Source organism: Gracilinanus agilis, chromosome 4, assembly GCF_016433145.1.
Source record: "Gracilinanus agilis isolate LMUSP501 chromosome 4, AgileGrace, whole genome shotgun sequence".
Lineage (NCBI taxonomy): Eukaryota > Metazoa > Chordata > Mammalia > Didelphimorphia > Didelphidae > Gracilinanus > Gracilinanus agilis.
In genome coordinates, this window is record NC_058133.1 from 199,482,774 (window position 1) to 199,504,109 (window position 21,336).

Here is a 21,336-nt window from a genome sequence, read left to right on the forward strand (position 1 = left end):
CCACCCCCCACCCCTGCCCAGCCCCTCCTCCAGTCCTCCTCACCCAGTCCACAATGAGGACCTTGCCCACACTCAGCTTCTGTTGTAGGAGTTTGGCTGTGATGGCCACAGAGTTGAAGAAGCAAAATCCCCTGGGAAGCAAGGTGAGCACAAGAGTACAGAGTTAGCTTAAACAAGTTAAGTGTCAGTTTTTAAAAAGGTAAAAAAGTTAGGGGAAGAGAGAAGCCTAAGGTTTAGCTTAACAGGACTCTCCCCTTCTGGTGACAGGGTCAGGAACTCACATGGCTGTGGATTCCTCAGCATGGTGTCCAGGAGGCCGGATAATGGCAAATCCATTCTATAGGATGGAAAGAGATACATAAGAGACAGACAAAGTCAAAGAAAAAGATGAAAGGAGGACCAGAGAAATGGTGAGACCAGCAACAATCAGGCAACCAGGAGCCCTGTATTTCTGCAAAGCTTGCCTGGTTCCTTTATTTTTCTGTTTCTAAGACCACTGGCCCCTTCTTCCTGAGTGAGAGGCCCTGAGATGCCAAGGAGAAGGCAGTCACTTAGTAATGGGATAGGCAAGACTCTTCACCGGCTCCCCTAAAGCCTCTCTACAGTCCTAAGAATCAAGGACAGAACCCAAGAAGGAAGCACTCTCGCTAACCTCCACTCACCTTGAGCTCCCCTGAAGCTACCTTGAAGGCCAGCTCCACCAGGCAGCCTACAGCCATGCGCACAGCACTAGAAGAATGCATCTCATTCCACACTGTGTCACTGTCCACCTGGAGATAGGGAATTAAGGGCATCAGGATGCCTCCCACGGTGGGACAGTTTAGAAAGCATAGGAATACAGGGGCATTAGGGGAGAAATATGGTGGAGAAGACAAGCAGAGGAGGAAGGAGAACAAGTTCCCATGTCCAAAGGAATATGTCCATCTCCCCATACCCCATAGCCCACTCACCCCAATGCCCCCACAGGGCAGCACTGCATACATCTTCTGGCTGATTGGACCTATAGAGGAGAAAAAACTGCTTTGGACCATGAAGGAACACTACCACACACCCAAGAAAAGGGGCAATTACACCTCTTGCTTCCTTTAGCTTCGTCAGATAGCTGTTGACTTTGACTCCCAGCTTGGAAGGCAGAAAGAAGAGACAGGATGGCGGGAAAGTGGTGAGCTTTTTGAATGCAGGACTCACTTTCACACCCCATGGGCACAGAGATCCTCTGTGATCTCTATAATCCCTGTCTCTTACTACCTCAGCAAACTGAGCATGTGCTCCATTCTGAGCACATCATCCCACCATCACTCTTGCCATTCTTCTGTCCCATATAAAAGAGAGAGACTGAAAAGGGACCCCAACTAGAAGAAAACATGGCCCCACACTCACCTAGCAGCTTCTTGCTGTCAAGTTTCTGCCGGTTGAGGGGACTGGTCCCATAGAGCAGGGCATGGTGCTCTGAGTGTACTGTCTGGATCTCATCCAATGTAGCCTTACGCCCCCGAATCCGCTAGACAGTAGATGAGAATAAATGGACGAGATGTTGTGCCCTTCCTCTCCCTCTCCTATCCCAGCCTACAGATTCTCCATAGCTTCACAAATCCATGCTGCATAGAGATTCAAGACCATGGAAATGATCTGCTGCCAAGAGACCCCAAGCATCCCCAGCTTACTCAGTAGACAAGGTTATTACTAGGGTTCAGGACTTGGATTCATAGGAAGGTGGAGAAAAAAGGAATGACCCATGTGGGAAAGTATTTAAGAGGGAACAAGATGGCAGGCTGAGTCCCCAGGGAAGGATAAGGAAAGACACTGGACTGTTAGGCATGGAGAAAATAGGTTAAGAGAGAATTCAGAGGAAAGGAGACAGCACTGTTTAATACCTAAGCCATATCCTTACCTCACACTTGCTGAGCAGACCTGTCTCTTGCAGCCTAGACCAAATGCTCTGGATCCGGCCTGCATGCTCAGGATGGATGTGAGTATTCCCACACATGCACTGGTGCTTCAGCATGAATGTGTCATAAACTACTCCTGAAAAGCAGAAAGAGCCCCTGAGTCTTAAGGCCTTCGTCCCTTGTCCCTCATCCTGTATTAATAAGTATGACCTGCCAACTTGACCACCTGGGAGCGACAGTAGGGAGGCTTCTCCTTCAAATGAAGGCAAAGGAATTGGGGCATGAGGGAGAAGTCTGAGAGGGAAAAAGAAGAAAACAGGATTTTACTAGGAAGAAAAGGGGTCCCTTGTCAGTCTAGGTATATATGTCCTCTCCCGTGCCTGAACATGAAGGTTTCTAACAGATAGGAGGTATTCTGGTTACCAAAGGAACCAAAGCTATAATGGACATTTAGTCCCAGTTTACTTTACAGAGGAAGACACTGAAGACAAGGACAAAGTGATGACTAAAAGCCTAAGATTATGGAACATGAAAGAGAAGCCAGGTCTTTGGACTCAATATTCTTTTTGTTGCCATAGCAGAAGTGGAAGGGTACTTTGGAAAGTTCAATATGTACAAGTGGGAGCATTTTTTTCTTCAGGAATAGTCCCCTAGGATAAGATTCAGGGTTATTTCTCTTCACACCAGAACAGGAGTATACCCTTCCCAGGCCTGAGGACTCTTTGTCATCTATATGAAATTAGAGGACTCTATCTGGCTGGGGTTAGGGCTCACCTGTAGTAAAGAGGTGTTTGGTGGGCAGTTCAGGGGCACTCTTCATGCCTAGAGGGGCAGCAGGTGAGGACTGGGTTCGGCCCAGGGCCTGATGGGGCACAGATGCCAGGCTGAGAGGGGCCTGGTAGACTTGCAGGGACTGCAGCTGCTGAGCATCTGAGAACACCTGGAGAGGGATGGGGAAAGAGTGGATAAGCCTAAAAAAGAAAAGCTGCAGCTGGGAGGACAATTTCTCCTCTATCAATCTTACAGAGGGGCAAACCAGGCTACCTAAAAGGTCTCTGGTCTGATTCCAGGAAACCTAATGCAGTGAACTACAGTTTGAGAAGGAGCTGGGAAGCTAGGAAAACTCTCAGAGTCTAAACTTTGCCTCTGTTCCCACCCCCACTCATCCCTGGGATGGGAGATGCTTCTGCCTGCGCCATCAACACTTGAGAGGGGGCGAGGGGGCAGGGATGGGGGTTGATGAGTCATACCAGGGGAAGAGCATTGAGGTAAGAAGAAAGGAGGGGAAAAGGAGGTGGCACTGAGGGGGCGGAATGAGTCAGTCAGATGAGGCCGCTCTGCTACAGTCCGCAATGAATGAAGCACACAGCGCAAGACAAGTAGTAGTAAGAGTGGGTGTGTACACACACAGGCACACACGCACAAGGACAGACGCAGGAACAGACGCAGAGAGACACAAGCAGGCACGTGCTGACAGACACGGCAGCGGGCAGATAGGTAGACAGAGATGCAGGAAGCCAGACAGTCATGAGGATAAACAGACCAGATCAAGGAGATGCCAACAAACAAATGAAATGACCCTTAGCTCCCTCCTCATTCTCCTTTATGTCTGAAAACTTGTGACAAATCTAATTTTCTACACTTCTGGAATGCTGGATAAATGGCAGTCACACAGCAGCCTGTGAGAGGGAGAGGAAGAAAGAAGGCTGAGGATGGGGGGATTACCTGCTTGTAGTCCCCACTGGACTCTTCTAACAGGGGACTCTCATCCAAGCCAATTTCACTGCCCTCATCCTTGACCTGAATGCAGTCCTCCTCCTCCTCATCCTCCTCTTCATCCTCCTCCTCCAGATCCTCTTGTGGGCTCTCACTTTCTGTGGAGCCCTCCCCAGGCCCAGGCAGAGGTCCCTCCCCTAGCAGTCCTTCCTGATGCTCCGTTAGCTCTTCTTCTGTCTCCTCAGGATGTGTGGTGGGCTGCCGGGGTAACTCTCCTGTCTTGGTAAGGATCTAGGGACAGGCAGATGGAAAAGTAGGTTGTCCATGACCCAGTCGTTCCCTGGACAGATGTGTCAAGAAGGGCACAAGGGTTGGGGGAAAAGCAGCTGAGCCGACAGCCACCACCACATTCTGCCCCCTTGCCCTCTCCAGCTGGGGCACCACAAATGCCAGACCCTGCCCCATGGGCCTTGCTTTGTTGCCAGTTATACATCTTTCTCTTTTCCCAGGCCCACCTTGCCTAGCTGCAGCTGCTGTTGCTTCTGCTTTTCCAGAAACTGCTGGTGCTGCTGCTGCATCACAAGCTGCTGCAGGGCCTGGGGGCTCTGTGGCAGCGGGGACGACTGTGTTCGGCTCAGCGGGCGGTGCCGGGGCAGTTTGCCCACCGTCCGCATGTTGGCGGCGATGCGCTCACCGGTCACCAATGGAGACTGGCCATGGAGTGGCACTGCTCAAGGAGGAAAAACTGGCATCAGTTCCTGAGAACCTTCTCTAAGCACCACTCCTCACAAAAGGAGAAAACCCAGAGGAAGTTGTTCCAAAGGGTAACCAACTTCCCCACTCCTGCTGCTCACCACCAACAAACTTTGCATCCAAATCATCTTTCAAGTAGTCTTGTCTCTCCAGGGCAAAGTCACTAATTCAATCTCTAATCTCTTTCCCCTCTATTCAGTTTCTTGATTTTGTATTTCTGTTGATTCCATATATTTCTGCCATAGCTCCTTTGATATGTCATATTTCCCTCAAATGAGACTGCAAAGTCCCTGAAAATGGGTATGAAGTCTCTGAGGGGAGAGGCCCAGGTGACCTCAAAAGGCTCAGAGGACAGGAAGCATGTGCATTCTCTAATATATATTTAAAATATCTGTCACAGGCAAAATGACTCCTGTCTGTGTGATAAATCTCTTTAGACAGAAGGACCCCAAAAAGGTTACAAACTGGCAAAGCCAGAAAACCACCCCAGGCCCACTGGCTTTATTTCTCCCCACCTACTTCATTCCCCTCCCCCCCCCCAAAGGGAACCAGCCCAGCTCCCCTGAGGCTCACCAGCTATGAGGGTGCTCTGCTGCCGGGCCTGCTCCAGGAGCAGCACGTGCTGCAACAGAGAGGCGTGCCCGTGGGGGTTGACATCGCCCTCGAGCGCCACACCCAGAAGACAACCTGGGATCGAGGACGTACTCATGAACTTGCCCGTCAGTGCCCCTCCCTGCCGGAGGGACTGGATGGCCTGTCTCTCTGCCTCCTGCTGCGTTGACAGCTTCTGGGGGGCCTGGTGTGGGGAGGCCAGGAGGGTGAGGAGCTAACTCCATATCTTTGGGCCCTACTAGCCCCAACACTACCTGATCCCAGCTGCTGTTCCACACTGCTAACTCCATCCCACCTCCCCTCTGTTCCCCTAAGCCATGTCCCTGAGCTCCTGTGAAGCCCCTTCGGGACTGATGCCCGAGCCTGGGCTCACTGGAATCTCAAGCCCAGGGGGACTAGAAGTGAGCTCAACACACTGTAAATCTGAAATCAAAGGGCCATGATACCAAAGACCCTCACCCCCATGACTGATGGAGAACAGCCCTCAGGGGATTCCTGAAAAGGGAAGGGGAAGTATCTGTACCCCATACTCACAGTGAGGTGTGAATTGGTGACTGTGACTGTGGCCTGTAGTCCTAAGGAAATGTTGGGCAGGGAAGGGGAAGTGTAGAGACTGAACTGGTTAGGAGAGCTGTCCAAAGTAAGGGTACGGTGCTGGGGGAGCATCTAGAAGGCAGTTAGGAAAGAGAAATAAGCATGGTAATTAAAAAATGGTGAAAGAAAAGGGAAAACTATCTGAGACAGAAGCTATAAGGAGGACAGTGCCTTTCAAGGGCTACAGGAAAAACTGAGGTGCTAGTAAGAGGGATAAGAGCAGCTAATGATTTAGCTAGGAGGATCCCACTATTACAAGGGTAAGATGATCCTATCTTTTCTTTTTTTTTAAACCCTTACTTTTGGCCTTAGAATCAATACTATGTATTGGTCCCAAGGCAGAAGAGTAGTCAGGGCTAGGCAATGGGGGGTTAAGTGACTTGCTCAGGATCACACAGCTAAGAAGTGCCTAAGGCCAAATTTGAACCCAGGACCTCCTATCTCTGGACCTGGCTCTCAATCCACAGAGTCACTCAGCTGCCTCCAATCCTGCCTTAGAAGGAAGAGATAAGAGAGTTCCTTATCCCAGAGATCAACTAAACATTTGCCTGGGTATCTGGGTAGAGGAGGGAAAAGGAAACCTTTATTTTTTGTACCTTTTAAAAGGGAAGAAAAGGACAAGAATTGGTTTGAACCTTGGAAATTTTGCTCAATGGTCTACCATTACTGAAACTAGTTCATCCTACCTTAGGGAGGTTTTCCCACCTCATCCATCTGTGTGGGTGGCACATACCTCAGTGGGAATATTGGGGACGGAGCCTGTGAAGCCATTCTCAGCGATGGTGCTGTTGGAACTGTTGGGGGAACTGGGGCCAGAGCCTGGGGCACTGTTACACACAGATGAAACTGCACAAGGACACAGGTATCACCCTGTGGCCTCTGTTCACCCCCACTAGCAGTCCCAAGCTCCAGCCTCCACTGGCCCCATGTGGAGACAGGGATACCCTCCAGCCTCCACCAGCCCCTAGGCACCTGTGATTTCAATAGCTCTCTTCTTAAAGGTGCTAATGACTGTCCCATCCTTTCTGCGCAAGAGAGGGCTGCTCCTCCGCTCAGCCACCTTCTGCTTTAGCCTGGAACGCACCTTCAAATTGGGTTCTGAGGCTGCGAGGAAGGGAACATGGCTCAGATCTTACCTCAGTAATACATCACTCATCACTGAGACTTCACTCTGACTCTCTTGGAAGAATTCCAAGCAGGCTATAACTGTGGTTTTTAGTAGCATCCCTGATTCTCTCTAGAACCACTATCCCCAGACATGTCTAACGTACAATCTACTGATCCAAAGGTAAGATAGGATGAGCTTACCTGTTTTTCGAAGTGGGAAGTCATCCCGGCTATCATAGGGTCCAAGCAGAGGAAGCTTGTAGGAGGGGGGTGTCCCAGGGGGACCACTCTGGGGAGGGGAACTCTGGTCCAATGAAGCATGATGGGCTCCCCTAGAAAGGGAAGGGAAAGAATAGAATGAGGGAGGAAAAAGAGAATTAGGAAAAAAAGAGACAGAATCAATGAGTCAAGTATCTATTGTCAATCTTTGTGTGGAAAACCCTGAAATGGATATAAATAAGATCCCCACCAACAGGAAGCCCTCAGTCTGAAGGAAGGGAATCTTAGCTTCTTCCTCAGCTCTCAGCTGAAAAGAACATACAGACTGTCCCAAACCTCTGACACCCTGTACTGCTTAGGGTCATGTGCAGAGTCATATCCCAAAAAGGTTAAGGCTAATGCAATATGAATATAGCTCCAGGGCAAAGTAGAAGAATCCCCTTCATTCTTCTCAGATAGCAATTATGTGAATGGGAGAACATCTGTGCAATACCTTCACTATTCACAAGGGGGTGTGTGCATTGGTGCACACATGCACAAGCATGCTCCCACCACCCCCTACATGATTTGTCCCTCCGCTGCTCTGTCACCTACCAGCATTTGGGGTGCTGCGGGAGGGAATGGTTGAGACTGCCTGGTGTTGGCTCCTTCGATTTGCTCAAGAGAAACTCTTGGAGCTTCAGTTTTACCTCAGTGCTGGCAATGGCACCTGTACGATGGGGAAAAGGTGGCAGTTGTCACCAGCCCTTGAGGCCAGAACAACCCCAGCAATGGATCCCTGGACCCCACACCCTCCTCCGTGGGTTCTGAATGGCATGGACAGCACAGACAACATCTATGGATGGAGAAGTGAAGGTGCAGGGCAGAGTCTAGACTGTTGTCTGAGCCAGAGGCGCTGGATGCCTAGGGGGTCAGGGGAGACCCTCACTCTCTTTGCTTTTCTCTTTATTTCGTAGGATGAGGAGCTGCTGTTCAAGCCGCTGCTTCTCCAGCTCCTCTTGCCGCTGCTGCTCCCGCTTCCGCTGCTGCTCCAGCTCCTGCTGCCTCTTGGCAGCCAGCATCTCCTGTTGCTGCTACAAAGGGGAAGGGGGATCCCATCAGCTCAGAGGCATATCAAGATGACCAAAGAAAATGAGGCAAAGCACAGAAGGCCAAAGGCTACAGTTCTTCACTCTTTGTTGACTTAGACTCCAGAAATGGCTTTGATAATGGAAGGAGAGAAGGTGAGGGAAAGACAGAATCAGAGGAAAAGGACCAGGGTCTCAAGAGGAGAATGGAGCAGAAAGTACAAGAAAGTCTGGGAGAAGCAGCATTTCCTCTCCCACTGTCAGGAAAAGGGTTGTCTTTTGTAAACTTTGGAGGGTGAACTATGTGTTGGACAGAATTACTGTGATTGTCAAGACAGTATGAACACCATGCACATGCCCTACTTCCTTGTTTTTTCGTAGTCAGAGAAGGGAAAGGCAGACAGTGATCGATGGAGCATCTCCCAAATGCACCAAGAAATCAGGCTTCCTGAACAGCTTAGGAGTCTGTGACACCTCCCCCCAAGTCCAGTTGGCCAAACCTCAACAAGGAAAGTGGGCTCCCAGGCTGAAGATGTCATTTCTGAGGAGGCCACAAGGGGGTGCATTGCTGCACGCCTCTGGAGACTCACAAGCCCAGGAAGCCCCAGCCAGGTGGCTGACCCAAGAACCTTTAGGCAGCATTTTGAGCCCACTCTCAGCCTTTGTGAAGTGTTTTTTATTCCCTCTTTTGGCCAGGACCTGTGATTTCACCAGTACGGCGACCTCTTGACGTGAAAACTCCCTCCACCAAAGCAAATCAGCCATTCATCTAGAACTTTAGGCCTTGAGTTGCTCGGGCCACCAAGAGTTAATTAAGGGATTTGCAGGTAGCCAAACTGCTAGTATATGTCAGCAAGATTTGAATCCAGATCCTTCTGATCCAAAGGCCTGCTCCCTAGCCATCAATCATCATGTTGCCCTTGTAAATCTGTTTTTGTATCAGGCCTGTGATTGTATCAGCATCGGGAACTCCCCTGCCAAGGCAGACTTGCACCTGCTACTGAAAGGGAGTAGTCTGGGTGTCAGCCTGCGAGAGGTTTGACAGCCCGCCCGGAATGGCACAGCCAGCATGGCCCAAGCAAGAATGGAAATCACATCTGCCTGACTCCAAGGATGCTTCCCTATCCACTACACCACACTACCTCCTACCACGGCAACTTGGCCTAGAAAATCAACTCTAGAAAACCCACTGTCACAGCACAGTGTCTGTAGAGAAAAGGTCTAGAAAGGACACAGGAAGAGGTGCTGAGACGCGGCCCCCATGCCGCTGGCAACAGTGAAGAGAGAGGTAACTGGGGCTCAGGTATGGCAGTGCTCTGAATCCCCAGAACCAAAAGGTTCGGTACCTGGGGCTGGGAGTGCCTGGCCCGCTTGTCCAGAGGAGCTGGTGCTCCCAGGAGGTGAGAAGGGTTTCGTTGCCTACCTGCATGCTCTGGGAGGAGACGCCGGATAGGCGTAGAAAGAGGCTCTCACCTTAAGGTGCTTCTGCAGCTGGACCTCATGCTGCCGAGTCAGGTGGTCATGCTGTTTCTGGAACTCGGCAAAGAGCAGTTGCTTTTGGAGCTGCTGCTGCTGCTTGAGGGCCAGGAGCTCTTGCTGCAGCTGCTGCTCTCTCAGCACGGGGTCAATGGTGGCAGGGCCCACTCCCCGGAGCTCAGCTGGACCGGGGCTGCCTCCACCCCTGCCACCCCCGACAGAGCCTGGCATAGCCCCACACAGCACCGGCTTCACCTCCACTGCTTGAGGGAAGGGGAAAAGAGGAAGAGAAAGAGACAGGTGTATAACAGGTCACTGATCTAAGCACAGACCACAGATGACAACCCAGTCCCTTCATAGCTGGAGCAGTGGAAAGAACATTGAACTGGGAATCAGAATCTGGTTGAAATAGCAGTGTAACCTTGGTTAAGTCATTTCCCCTGCTCTTGACTTCAGTTTCGTCTTCTATAAAATGAGGGTATTGGGGCAGCTGGGTAGCTCAGTGGATTGAGAGTCAGGCCTAGAGACGGGAGGTCCTAGGTTCAAATCCTGCCTCAGACACTTCCCAGCCATGTGACTCTGGGAAAGTCACTTGACCCCCATTGCCTACCCTTACTACTCTTCTGCCTTGGAGCCAATACACAGTATTGACTCCAAGATGGAAGGTAAGGGTTTAAAAAAAAATGAAGGTATTGTTGACAAGATGATCTCCCTTCTAACACATTTTTATACACACACATAATATATTAACAAGTGTATGGGATATTACATATAATAAAGTATATTTTTACTATGACAATCAGCAAAGAGATTTTCTCAGCCTTCCCATCACTATCAATACTGGTATCTAGAAGCCAGCATAAGGGAAAGAGGTGAAACAGGCACCAAATAAGTCTCCAGAGTACTGCAACAATGCTATCAATCCCTCTATCCTTAGGTTGACCCTTGTATCCTACTGGAAGAGGGAGAGACTAAAAAGAAAAAGTTAATTTGCAGACTCTCTACTATACAGATCTCAAAGCACTTAAAGTCCTCTCCAAGATCTTAAGAGAAATCATCTTTACTCCAAAAACTGAAAAACTGAAATAAAATCTCTAAAGGGTCAGGTAAAAAAAAAAATGGTATATTCAAGTCACCAAAAGCAGTCTGGCATATTCCATCAGCCTGGCCTCTCCAGCATGACACTCAGAATGGACAAGAGAGAAGGCTGAGCTTCAGTGACCATCCAAACTTCAAATGGCCCTTGGGAGACCCAGGTAGCCTGAACATCCCACTTCCCTAGGTATCTGACCCACCTTTGGTTAAGTCAAAGTGGGAGGAGCAGGAGAAGCACTCAGAGAGGGAAGCTGAATAAATGAGGAAGAAGACCCATTTCCCCCCACCCCCTAAATATTCCAGAGTTACAAAGTAGGATGCAGATGGGAAAGAATAGAATTGGAGGCAATGGGGAGTACAGTGGCACTGGGCTGGGCCTGTCTGGAAGGGGAGGGCTGAGCTTGGGAGCCAAAGTCTGCTTCCTTTGCTGGATTATCTCCTTTCAACAGTTTTATTGTAATTACCCTGAAAATGCCGCTATATATAGAGTGAGCCAAACAGCAGCTGTGCAGAGAGTGAAGGAAAGAAGGGTGAGGGGGGTGGAAGGAGGATGAGAGAATGGAAGAGAAGGCAAGAGAAGGAAGGTGGGAAGAGAGACAGGGAAGGAAAAGGGATAAAACAGGGTGGCAGAGAAAAGGGAGAACTAAGGTTCAGAGATCAGACATGCAACCATGAAGAAACATCTGGTCCATTTAATAGACTTCAGGGCAGAGCCCTACACTTAGCAGCAGGCCCAGGTGAACCAAGGGGAGATGGTTCCAACAGATCTACAAGAGAAGCATCACAGCCCTCTGGCCCCACTCACGATGAATTACTGTTGGTGCTTTGGAAATCACAGGAACATGGACAAGAGTAGGCAGGCAGGTACACACACACACACACACACACACACACACACACACCAAGAAGGAGAGATTTACCCACATCTCACTTCTTTACTTGGCTCCTTTCTCCATAGCTCTCAAAGAATTTTAATATACTGGATTTCTCTTCCCTGCCGACAGAAGGAGATAGGGAACTAGGGTGACTTTCTAAAGTGAAGTAGGAAACAAGAGGCCAAGGCTATGAAGATGTACCCCAGATTCTGATGCCAACCTAAAAACTGCTATTTACTACCCCCCACCCCTCACCCTTCTACCTCCACTCCCACCTACTCTGTGATCAGACCCCTCCTCTCCATATGCTTCTCAAAGTCCCCTCTTCCCCGACTCTCCTCAACTAAGACAAGAGCAGAAATGCTGACTACATCAGAGCAAGAACAGAGGGATAACTAAATGGCTGAGAACCATATTCTAGCAGAACCTGGTGTAAAAAGTCTCTCCACCTCCCCAAAACCCTCAAGAGCCCATCCCTTTGCCACCTGGGTATCCTTCACTCTCCAGAGTGCCCCAAGTTAACTCCTGGAGGAGACTGACAGAGGACTAAAGCCAACTCACAATCTACCCCCTCCCCCCAATGGGCACATTCCTTAGCGGCTGCCACACTGACGACTTTGCGGCCACAACTCGAGAGCCACATCTGCAATAGAGGCCAGATGTGGCTAAAAGGGTGGAGTTACAAACTCTCTCTCTTTCTTTCTTACTTTCCCTCTCTCTCATATTTCTCCTTAACCATGCCCCACAGCCTTCCTTGACACTGCCCGAGATGGTCTCTATAAGCTTCACAGAGTTCAGGAGCAAAGGTTGTCTCAGTATTCCCCTCACTTCTGTAAATGAGTTGGCAAGGAAAGGGCACACTACAGTATTCAGGAGAGGTGGAAAGGCCAAGCTACAGTCCTCCCTGGGCCTCTTCTAGTTCTTGGCAAAGCCAGAGCCAACTTCAGAGGACCTCAGCCTCCTCCAGATCCTAATCCAAGTCTGAGTCCCTCTGTTCTTCTGAAAATTTTGCTTCCAGAGCCCCACCTCCCCAGACACTGCCAAAAGGTGGGTCAGACACAGGCTCAAGCTGTGCTCCCAAAGGATCAATACTGGTTGCTTGAAAAAAAAAAAAATAAGAGAGGGGCATCTAGGAAGCTCAGTAGATTGAGAACCAGACCTGAAGTTGAGAGGACCTGGGTTTAAATATGGCTTCAGATACTTCCTACCTGTCATGAGTCTCTGGGAAAGTCATTTAGCTCTAGTTGCCTAGGCCTTACCACTCTTCTGCCTTAGTATCAATTCTAAGTCAGAAAATAAAGATTAAAAAGGAAAAAAAAGCAGGACAGAGGATGCAAAAGTGCTAACTCCTAGGCAATAACTGTGCCTAGGGACCTGTGCTGACTGTTATCAGGAACAACCCATTAAGGGATGGTGGAGAGGAAGTCTCCTCCTTGGACCTGGCTTTGGAGGCAAAAGGCCCAGGGCTTTACTGCATCTCCATTGGTATGCAGTCAACAGTGGCCTGCCCAAGCTTCCATGAAGAGGACCTTGATCTAATACAAACAGGAAGAATACTAATTCCAGAAGCTAGACTCCTATGGACAAAGAAAGAAAAAAATTCAACTATAAGAAAAGGTTCCCCATTCCTAGTTATGCAGATACCTGTCAAGCTACCCAGCTAAGCTCAGAAGATGGAAAAAGCTCTGGAAACTGATTTCTGGAGGGAATTCTACCCTACTTGGGCAGTAGGAATCAGAGAAAGAATACAGGAAGAATGGTGGAAAAGATTCCAATGCCTAGCAGATACAAAACCTAGGACCCAGCTCACCCCTACCCCCCAAACAGTCATTGAAAGTCCATGCCCTCTGCCTGGTCTATTATAAAAGGAAAGGAGATGGCAGCAGTTGCCGAAGGAACAAGGTATCCTGGAAGGGGAAGTGGGTGTATATTACTAGAGAAAGGGAGCCTTTTACCCTACTATCTACACAGTATTGAGAGGGGAGGCTTAGAGCAAGATAGAAAGGAAACTAGGATGTGAGTACAATCGTTGTGCTGGCCCACAGTTACGAAAAGAGAAAGGAGAGGGCCTGTGGGACTCAAATGCAGGATGGATCTAAGAGGCAGCCTGGTCTCAAGATGCCTGATATTCCTTCTCAACTCAGATCAAGGGATGTGGTAAACAGAAGACCCTGAACAGCCTGGGTTCAGTCTCCTCCAGATCGGAAGACAATAACTAGAGAAATAATACAGTCAGCTACTGACCCATTTTTTCTTTTTCTTTTTTTTAAATTCTTACTTTCATCTTAGAATCAATACTGGGTATGAGTTCCAAGGCAGAAGAGTAATAAGGGCTAGACAATAGGGGTTAAATAACTTGCCCAGGGTCACTTAGCTATTAAGTGCTAGATTTTAACTGAAGACCTCCTATCTTTAGGCCTGACACTCTACCTACTGAGCCACCTAGCTGCCTCTCCTATTATTTTTTTTTTTTTGCTCCTTTATTTTCTCTTCTCCTTCTCAAGGTCTGACTCTATTCCCCAAGAGAAACTAGGTAGTGGAAGCTGATGTAACACTTCCAGGAACCCTCTAATACTCCCCAATGCCTGTCATCAATCGTGAGACCCAAAACAAGAGACCTAATAGAGAGGGAACAGAAGAGGAGGGAGCCCTCCTTTCTGTGCCTGATAGCTACCTGAATCTATAATCCCTACTCACACCCTAATTTAAAAAATGTTTAGTAAACACCTACAATGTGGAAGGCACTGTGCTAGGCCCTTGGGATACAAAGATAAAATAACATAAGGCACAGTCCTTGCTCTCTAGGAATTTGTAGTCTAGTAGAGGATAGTGAGAAAAACGACTATATAAGTTAGAAAACAACTAAGTATATGAGAGATCAAACAGGATCTTAAAAGAGGCACTTCTAACTATGGGGGATAGAAGTGGAGGAAATCAGGAAAGTCTTACTAGAAAGCCCAGCACCTACCCTAGGCCTTGGAGAAGGCAGAGATAGAGGGAGTCAGATGTGAAACAGTGTGTGAAAATGGATGGTTAGAAAACTGAGATCAGAGAATGGTGATTAGTCGAGCATGGCTACAGAATTAAGTATACCCAAAAGGGTACAGTGGGACACACAAGGCTAGGAGAATATGTGAAAGTCAGATGAGGAAGGACTCCAGATGCCAGGCTAAGAAATTGGTTTTTACTCATAGATAATGGGGAATCACTGAAGGTTTTTCTACACCAATAATAACCTTTATGGAACACTTTAAAGTTTAAAAAGTGCCTTGGGGACAGCTAGTTGGTACAGTGGGTAGAGCATTGGGCTTGGAATCAGGAAAACATTTTCATGAATTCAAATCCAGTCTCAGACATTTACTAGCTGTATGACTCTGAACAAGTCACTTAATCCTATTGGGCTCAGTCTCCTTGTCATTAAATGAGCTGGAGAAGAAAATGGCTAGGGTAGGGGGCAGAGCCAGGCCTAGAGTCAGGACGTCCTGGGTTCACATCTGGCCTCAGACACTTCCCAGCTGTGTGACCCTGGGCAAGTCACTTGACCCCCATTGCCTAGCCCTTACCACTCTTCTACCTTGGAGCCAATACACAGTATTGACTCCAAGATGGAAGGTGAGGGTTTAAAAAAAAATGGCTAGGGTTGCCCATAAATGGCACAAAAGATAGGGTACCAGGCCTGAAGTCAAGAGGACTTGGATTCAAACCTAGCCTCAGATACTTCTGAGCTGTGTGACCCTAGGCAACACACTAACCTCATTTGTCTAGCCTTTACCCCTTGTAATTCGAGGTGGCTAACACCACCTTGCATTATACCTTCTGTCAGAGTTGTTACTAGGACTGAAGATAAGATTTTTTAAAGTGCTTTACATCTATTAACCTCATTTGATCCTCACTCAGTGAGGTGGGTGTTGTTATCCCCCATCTTACAAAGAGGAAACTGAGTCTGGAAGGGGTTAATTGACTTGCCTAAGGTCATACAACTAGTTAGTGTCAGAGTCAGGAGTTAACTCAAACCTTCCTAATTCCAGGTCCAAGGCTTTATCCTCTGCAATACCTCACTGAATAAAAACAGCTAGAAGTTTTTTTTTATCCCCCCAGAGGGGTAAGAGATGGATTTGAAAGATGAGAGAATAGAAATAAGAAGAGCAGTTGGGTGACTGTTACAATAGCCCATACAAGAGGTGACAAGAAGGTTTTCTAGGATAATGACTATGGGAAAAGAAAGGGGCATGAGACAGAAGCAAGAGATTCTGAAGGTGGAATCAACAGAACTTGGTAAATGACTGGATGCAGTAGCTAAGAAAAAAAATGTCCCCTTAGAGTCATGCCACAAAATCATGTCTTTTAAGAGACAGTGCCAATACCCCAAGAACAATTCCCATACCCCACAGCTGGGACTTCCAAACTACTAGCTTCATCTCCATCACTCTAACGAGGACTCCCCTATCATCTTTTTGATACTTAAAATCCTCAGGAAAATCAGAAATAAAGCTATAAAAGATGGTAAAGCAAACACCAAAACATGGGATGGGAAGGCTTGGCAAATGACCTCTTCTTTGGCCTCAGTCAACATTTACAGAATGTTGTTACAGACTTGTGTGGTTGAGGGGAGTTGGGGGTGGGGGGGAGGGAAAAATATTAGGGAAAAGAATAATAGGCAGAGAGCTTTGGAGTGTGAGAAATATTATCCAAAATGGACCCCTGCCTAAGCAAGGCCAAAGCCTTCTCCTCTTCCCTATAAGCACAATAAACCAAGGTATCCTGGCTCCTAGATCCTTTTTCAGGATATGCCACACCAACCCTTGAAACCTTATGACCCAGTATTGGTCTGAAGTACCCCTGGGACTGGGATTGGCACAGAACAAGGGTCAGCCTGGAAGCATTAATCAGCTTAGCACCTGGTTCTAAAAATACCCAATTCCAAGGAGCCAATGGCCACAAATGCTTGGAGTTAGTGGGACTAGGGGGGAGGGAGAGTTGAGAGGTATAAGCACTAGGGGGAAGTAGAGAACAGGGTAATAAGAATATAACTGACTGTTTTGTGGTATTTGACAACTAGAAATACAAAAAAACTGAACTCCCTGGCAATAAGTACCAAATCTTGCCTGCTATCTTAAAAAGTGGCATAGAATGAGGGAAATGAAATCCAGAAAAGCTATATGACTTCATACAGTCACACAGTGAGTTAACAACAGACCCAGGATTAGAATCCAGGGTATAGCAAAATATGGTTATCCCTGTTTGTCCTGTGTATGGAGACAGTGAAACTACTATGTAGCCCTTAAGTCTGTTTTAATTTTTGTCTGTATCCCCAGTCACTTATTCAGTGCCTAGCACATAGCTAGTTGCTTAATATTTGACTGATGACTTATTTAAACTTAGAAGGAACTTTAGAGATCATCCCATTCAATTCCTTTATTTTACAGAAGAATAAACTGAGGCCTGGAAATAAACAACTTGCCCACATTCACAGGTAGAGGATAGGTGAGCCAGTATTTCCATCTAGGCCTTCTACCATGAAATCATTGCTTTCTACTCCACCACCCAAGCCACTTTCCACACTAGAGCAATGTTCCATCTCATCCCAGGACCAGGTTTAGCCATGGGTAACTTGGCTAAAGAGAGGCAGCCACCCTTATTCGGGCCCCAGAAGGAGATGGGAACCTTAAAGGGAAAAGAAGTTGGCCATGGGCCGAAGAAAATTGGTCCCAATGAGAAGCAACTTCCCTAGTTTCTTGCCAGGCCAAAGTGGCAGCATCATCTAAGCAATATAACACTAGCTGCTTCAGTTGTCTGGAAAATGGCAAGTATGGATCTTGCCCCTTCCCTACGAGGGGGAGGGCGGAAGCATGGATAAAGAACCAAGAATATTGGTTTAAGTTCCTTAGATGAAAAAAACAACAACAACCACCACTAAACTACTCCCTACAGAGTAAAATGATTTTCTCCACTGTCTATTTGTGTGTTCTTAAGGACAGAATCCTGCCATTCACTATACAGGCAACCAAGAGGAATCATTCCCCTTCTGGACCTCAGCATCACTGTGGCATCACAATGCCTGTGAAATAAGGAAGGCTGGACAAGAGAACTAGCTCTAAGCAGGACCACAAAGTTTTAGGGCAATCTGGATCTATTTCCCTCAGATAAATGGAAGGCACCAGAGAGAAGAAGGCTGAGAGCAAAGCAAGGAAGGAGGCTGCTCCCAAAAGCCCTGCTGCTTCCTTTAAGGTCAATAGTTACTTATCCCACTTCTTTCCTTTAGGACTGCTCCTTTCCCCTCCTCTACCCACCCAGACTAATGGGGATCTCTCTCATTTTCAGCCACCCCAATAAAAGGGCAGTCATGGCTTCTCTGGCACCAGTGTTTGGCTTACTATTCCAGCAGCCACTTATTCCTCCATGATACCTCCAACAATATCATTCAAGCCTACCATCATCAATTACTAGTCCAAACTCCTCACTTTAAAGATGAAGAAATTGAGGCTCAGGCTCAGAGAAAGTCAAGAATTTGCCTTCAGGCATACAGGTAGGGAGGAGATAGGATTCAAAAGCAGGTTTTTAAGGCAGTTCAATAGCCCAATGGATAGAGCAACAGGCCTGAAAATAGGAAGTCCTGGGTTCAAATTTGGCCTCAGACATTTCCTAGCTATATTATCAAAGGTAAGTTACTTAGCTTTGATCAAATGGCCCTTGCCGCTCTTCTTAGAATTTATACTAAGGGGGGCAGCTGGGTAGCTCAGTGGATTGAGAGCCAGGCCCAGAGGCAGGACGTCCTGGGTTCAAATCTGGCCTCAGACACTTCTGAGCAAGTCACTTGACCCTGATTGCCTAGCCCTTACCACTCTTCTGCCTTAGAACCAATACACAGTATTGATTCTAAGATAGAAGGTAAGGGTTTTTTAAAAAAGAATTTATACCAAGACAGAAGGTAATGGTTTAAAAAAAAAGCAGGTTCTTTGGATCTGTGTCACTGTACTCTTTTAGCAGCTAGATCACAAATACTCTTCATATACCAATGAAAAGAACCTTGGGAAATCTGAAGGCTCTCTTTTCTCCAACAAAGTGCAAAGTAAAACTAATTAAAAGGGTAAAACAATATGGGAATTTCCCAGTGCAAGGGTGAAAAGGGAACAGTTTCAGCTTTGAAGACCCAGGGATCCAAAATCTGAAAGTAAATTCAGAAGTGAGTCAGTTCCCAACCAGATAAAGCTGGATATTGGAAAGAAGGAAGACCAAGTTGGAGGAACTTCCCCTAACCTCATATTATATATGGATCTGGAAGGAAAACTTGAAAGGATGGAAAAAGGAAGCAGAGAACATAAGGCTTCTCAATCTGGAATGAGAGATGCTGGGGGGAGGGGAGGGAGGGAGAGAGAAAGAGAGAAAGAGAGGGAGAGACAGACAGACAGACAGACAGACACTCTCCCAGCCCAGACACTTTCAAGAAACAATTAAAAATAAAGGCTGGCCTCAGACACATTCTAGCTATGTGACCCTGGGCAAGTCACTTGACCCCAACTGCGTAGCCCATACCCCTTTTCTGCTTTGGAATCATTACTTAGTAGAAAGTAAGAGTTAAAAAAAAATAAAAAGCTACTAGGCATCATTATATAATGGGGAAAGTGTAGTAGCAGCAATGTAGCTGGGAAACTCCAGTCTGCACCCTGGCTCCAACACTAGTTGTAACAATGGGCAAATCACCTAACTTCTATGAGCCTCAGTTTCCCCATCTGTAAAATAGGAATAATAATATTTTCATTACCTACTTCACAAGGTTACTGTGTAGAAAACTATGTAAACCCTAAAGAGTTATATAAATATAAATCTACATAAATTATAATAATTATTAATTTAAAGCCTAGACCCAGATATTAAAGGATCATTAACCATTAGAAGTTTATAGCTTTGTCAATAGAAATTACTCTCCCCTGATAGGGGATCAGAAGTTGTCTTCATCTAATTCCCAGGCTGCACCTCCAGCTAGTTCTTGTGATAATTAGATTAAGTCTACACTGCCCATCTTTAGATTTAATCACCAAAGGTGAGAGTACCTTCCAATTCTGGGAGGTCCTAATCCACATGTGCTACAGTAAGTAACAAATCAGAATCAACTGACCACCCCTCCCCCCCAAGCTTTCTATGAGAAAGCATCTATTGTGATTGGACACACAGGCTAAGGGAAGGCATTGGAAGTAAAACATACATGACCCCCTTAAAAAAGAGGGAATTGAGTGAAGCTTCTGGTTTAGTGAAGGGGACCTGAGGGAGCTTTGCTGGTTCGTGACCGAGACTGTTCCACGTGGTGAGTTTAAAGACTGAATCTTCCTGAACTTCTATTGGGGAAACTTCTTTTTATAGATTCTGTGAATGAAGTTTGCTCCATTCACCTCCGGGCCTCAGGCCCTTTAACTCTCAGCTGAGGGTTAAGATCTACCTGGACTAATCAGTGGGATAGATTATTATTTCCGTACTTCCTCTCTCTCTTCTCATGTAAATAAATTTCCATAAAAGTCAATTTTGATTTGAGATTATTCTTAATTGAGGATTGATGATAGTTCAATCCTCTGGCGACCATCTTTAATATATTGAACCCATAAAACCTCTTTTTCACCCTTACATTCGGCCAACACTATTTCTTTGCCCTAACAATTGCCCTAAATAAACCTTATCTCCCCTTCCCACTGCCACTCAAAACTGTGAGCTTTTAGATACCTATAGATGTCTAACAATACAGACCTTGAGAATGCTATCTACCTCTCAGCTGAACTTACACTGTTCCCTCCCTAGCCTCCTAAAAGGACAGCAAAAGAGAATTCTCCCTGAAGCCCCAGGGGATTTATCCCAGTGTGCTTTAGGACCATCCAGTTCCACTAATATCACTTACCATAACTACTGGTGTCATCCCCTTCATAGGGCGGGTCTTTTCATATGCTATTCTTATTTTATATTTAATGCCCTCATCCCACACCCCAGGCCCTACTCCACATTGCCAGCATAGTGACCCTAGGCTGCCCCTATTCTCTTCTACCAATGACCAGACAGCTGTTCCAGCTGTGTGGACACAGCTAATCTGATTTCCTGTCTGGCAGCTGCTGAGCTGGAAAGGGAACAGCTGAGAGCTACAAACACACACAAGAGGAGATGACTGGGTTTGGGAGTGAGAGGGTAAAAGTATTGGTATACAGCTTCTTTCATGGGACGTCCCCTGGGGGCAGAGCCCCTGAACAGAAACTCCTCCTAGAGTCTCTTTACCAAACCCAAGTCATGCCTGAGTATTGGTGAAACCCAAAGCAAAGTCTTTCTAATACTCTAACATAATATTCTCTACTACTCTTAACCTTCTCCTTAGTCCCTCCTACACCTGCTCACGTGCACATGCACACACACCACACATAACACACACATGGCATGCAGTACACATAACTTGGCAAGGAACAATTTTGAGGAACACATAGAAGACCAGTAGCCCAGGGAAATGCTAACATTTTCTAATCCCCTGAGCTTTTATCCTCTCACATATACATACCCCCTTCCCTTCTTGGGAATAATAAGGGTAAGAAGAACTCATACAGACATGTAAAGCCTGCTTCCTTCTTTCAAAGGGCACAGTACATTTTCATAAATATCTGCATTTTAATAGTGCCACCAGTCCCCTTTTCTTTCTAACCATATCCCCTACATTCCTCAAAACCAGGAGAGCTGATACCCTAGGAGAGAGGGAGAAACTTAGAGCCACAGAGGGAAAAAGACTCTAAACCCCAATGTAGGTTTGGGTTAGACCTCAGAAGCAACATGAATCTTAGAATCCCAAGCCTGCCCACTGCCCTAGACTGACCCTCTTGGTGATAGTTGATCCCATGACCCATGCTAAAATGTGAACATACTAGGAACCCCAGAGTCATAGCACTGATTGCTATAATGATAAACTACCTG

General features: G+C 47.0%; 1 protein-coding gene across 1 annotated transcript in view; it reads right to left on the reverse strand.

The window, feature by feature from the left end:
- The window catches only part of HDAC5 (histone deacetylase 5), a 28,170-nt gene that overhangs the window by 3,401 nt on the left and 3,433 nt on the right, over positions 1-21,336 (reverse strand). Inside the window, exons 2-18 of the mRNA XM_044675969.1 lie at positions 9,431-9,693; positions 7,819-7,963; positions 7,485-7,599; positions 6,873-7,003; positions 6,537-6,668; positions 6,298-6,410; positions 5,505-5,636; positions 4,932-5,154; positions 4,121-4,332; positions 3,615-3,896; positions 2,664-2,829; positions 1,892-2,025; positions 1,381-1,501; positions 951-1,000; positions 663-770; positions 282-337; positions 44-131 (exon numbers count right to left, since the gene is read on the reverse strand). Coding sequence (XP_044531904.1) covers positions 44-131; positions 282-337; positions 663-770; positions 951-1,000; positions 1,381-1,501; positions 1,892-2,025; positions 2,664-2,829; positions 3,615-3,896; positions 4,121-4,332; positions 4,932-5,154; positions 5,505-5,636; positions 6,298-6,410; positions 6,537-6,668; positions 6,873-7,003; positions 7,485-7,599; positions 7,819-7,963; positions 9,431-9,693 — 2,471 coding nt within the window. The remainder of the gene's footprint in view (positions 1-43; positions 132-281; positions 338-662; positions 771-950; positions 1,001-1,380; positions 1,502-1,891; positions 2,026-2,663; positions 2,830-3,614; positions 3,897-4,120; positions 4,333-4,931; positions 5,155-5,504; positions 5,637-6,297; positions 6,411-6,536; positions 6,669-6,872; positions 7,004-7,484; positions 7,600-7,818; positions 7,964-9,430; positions 9,694-21,336) is intronic.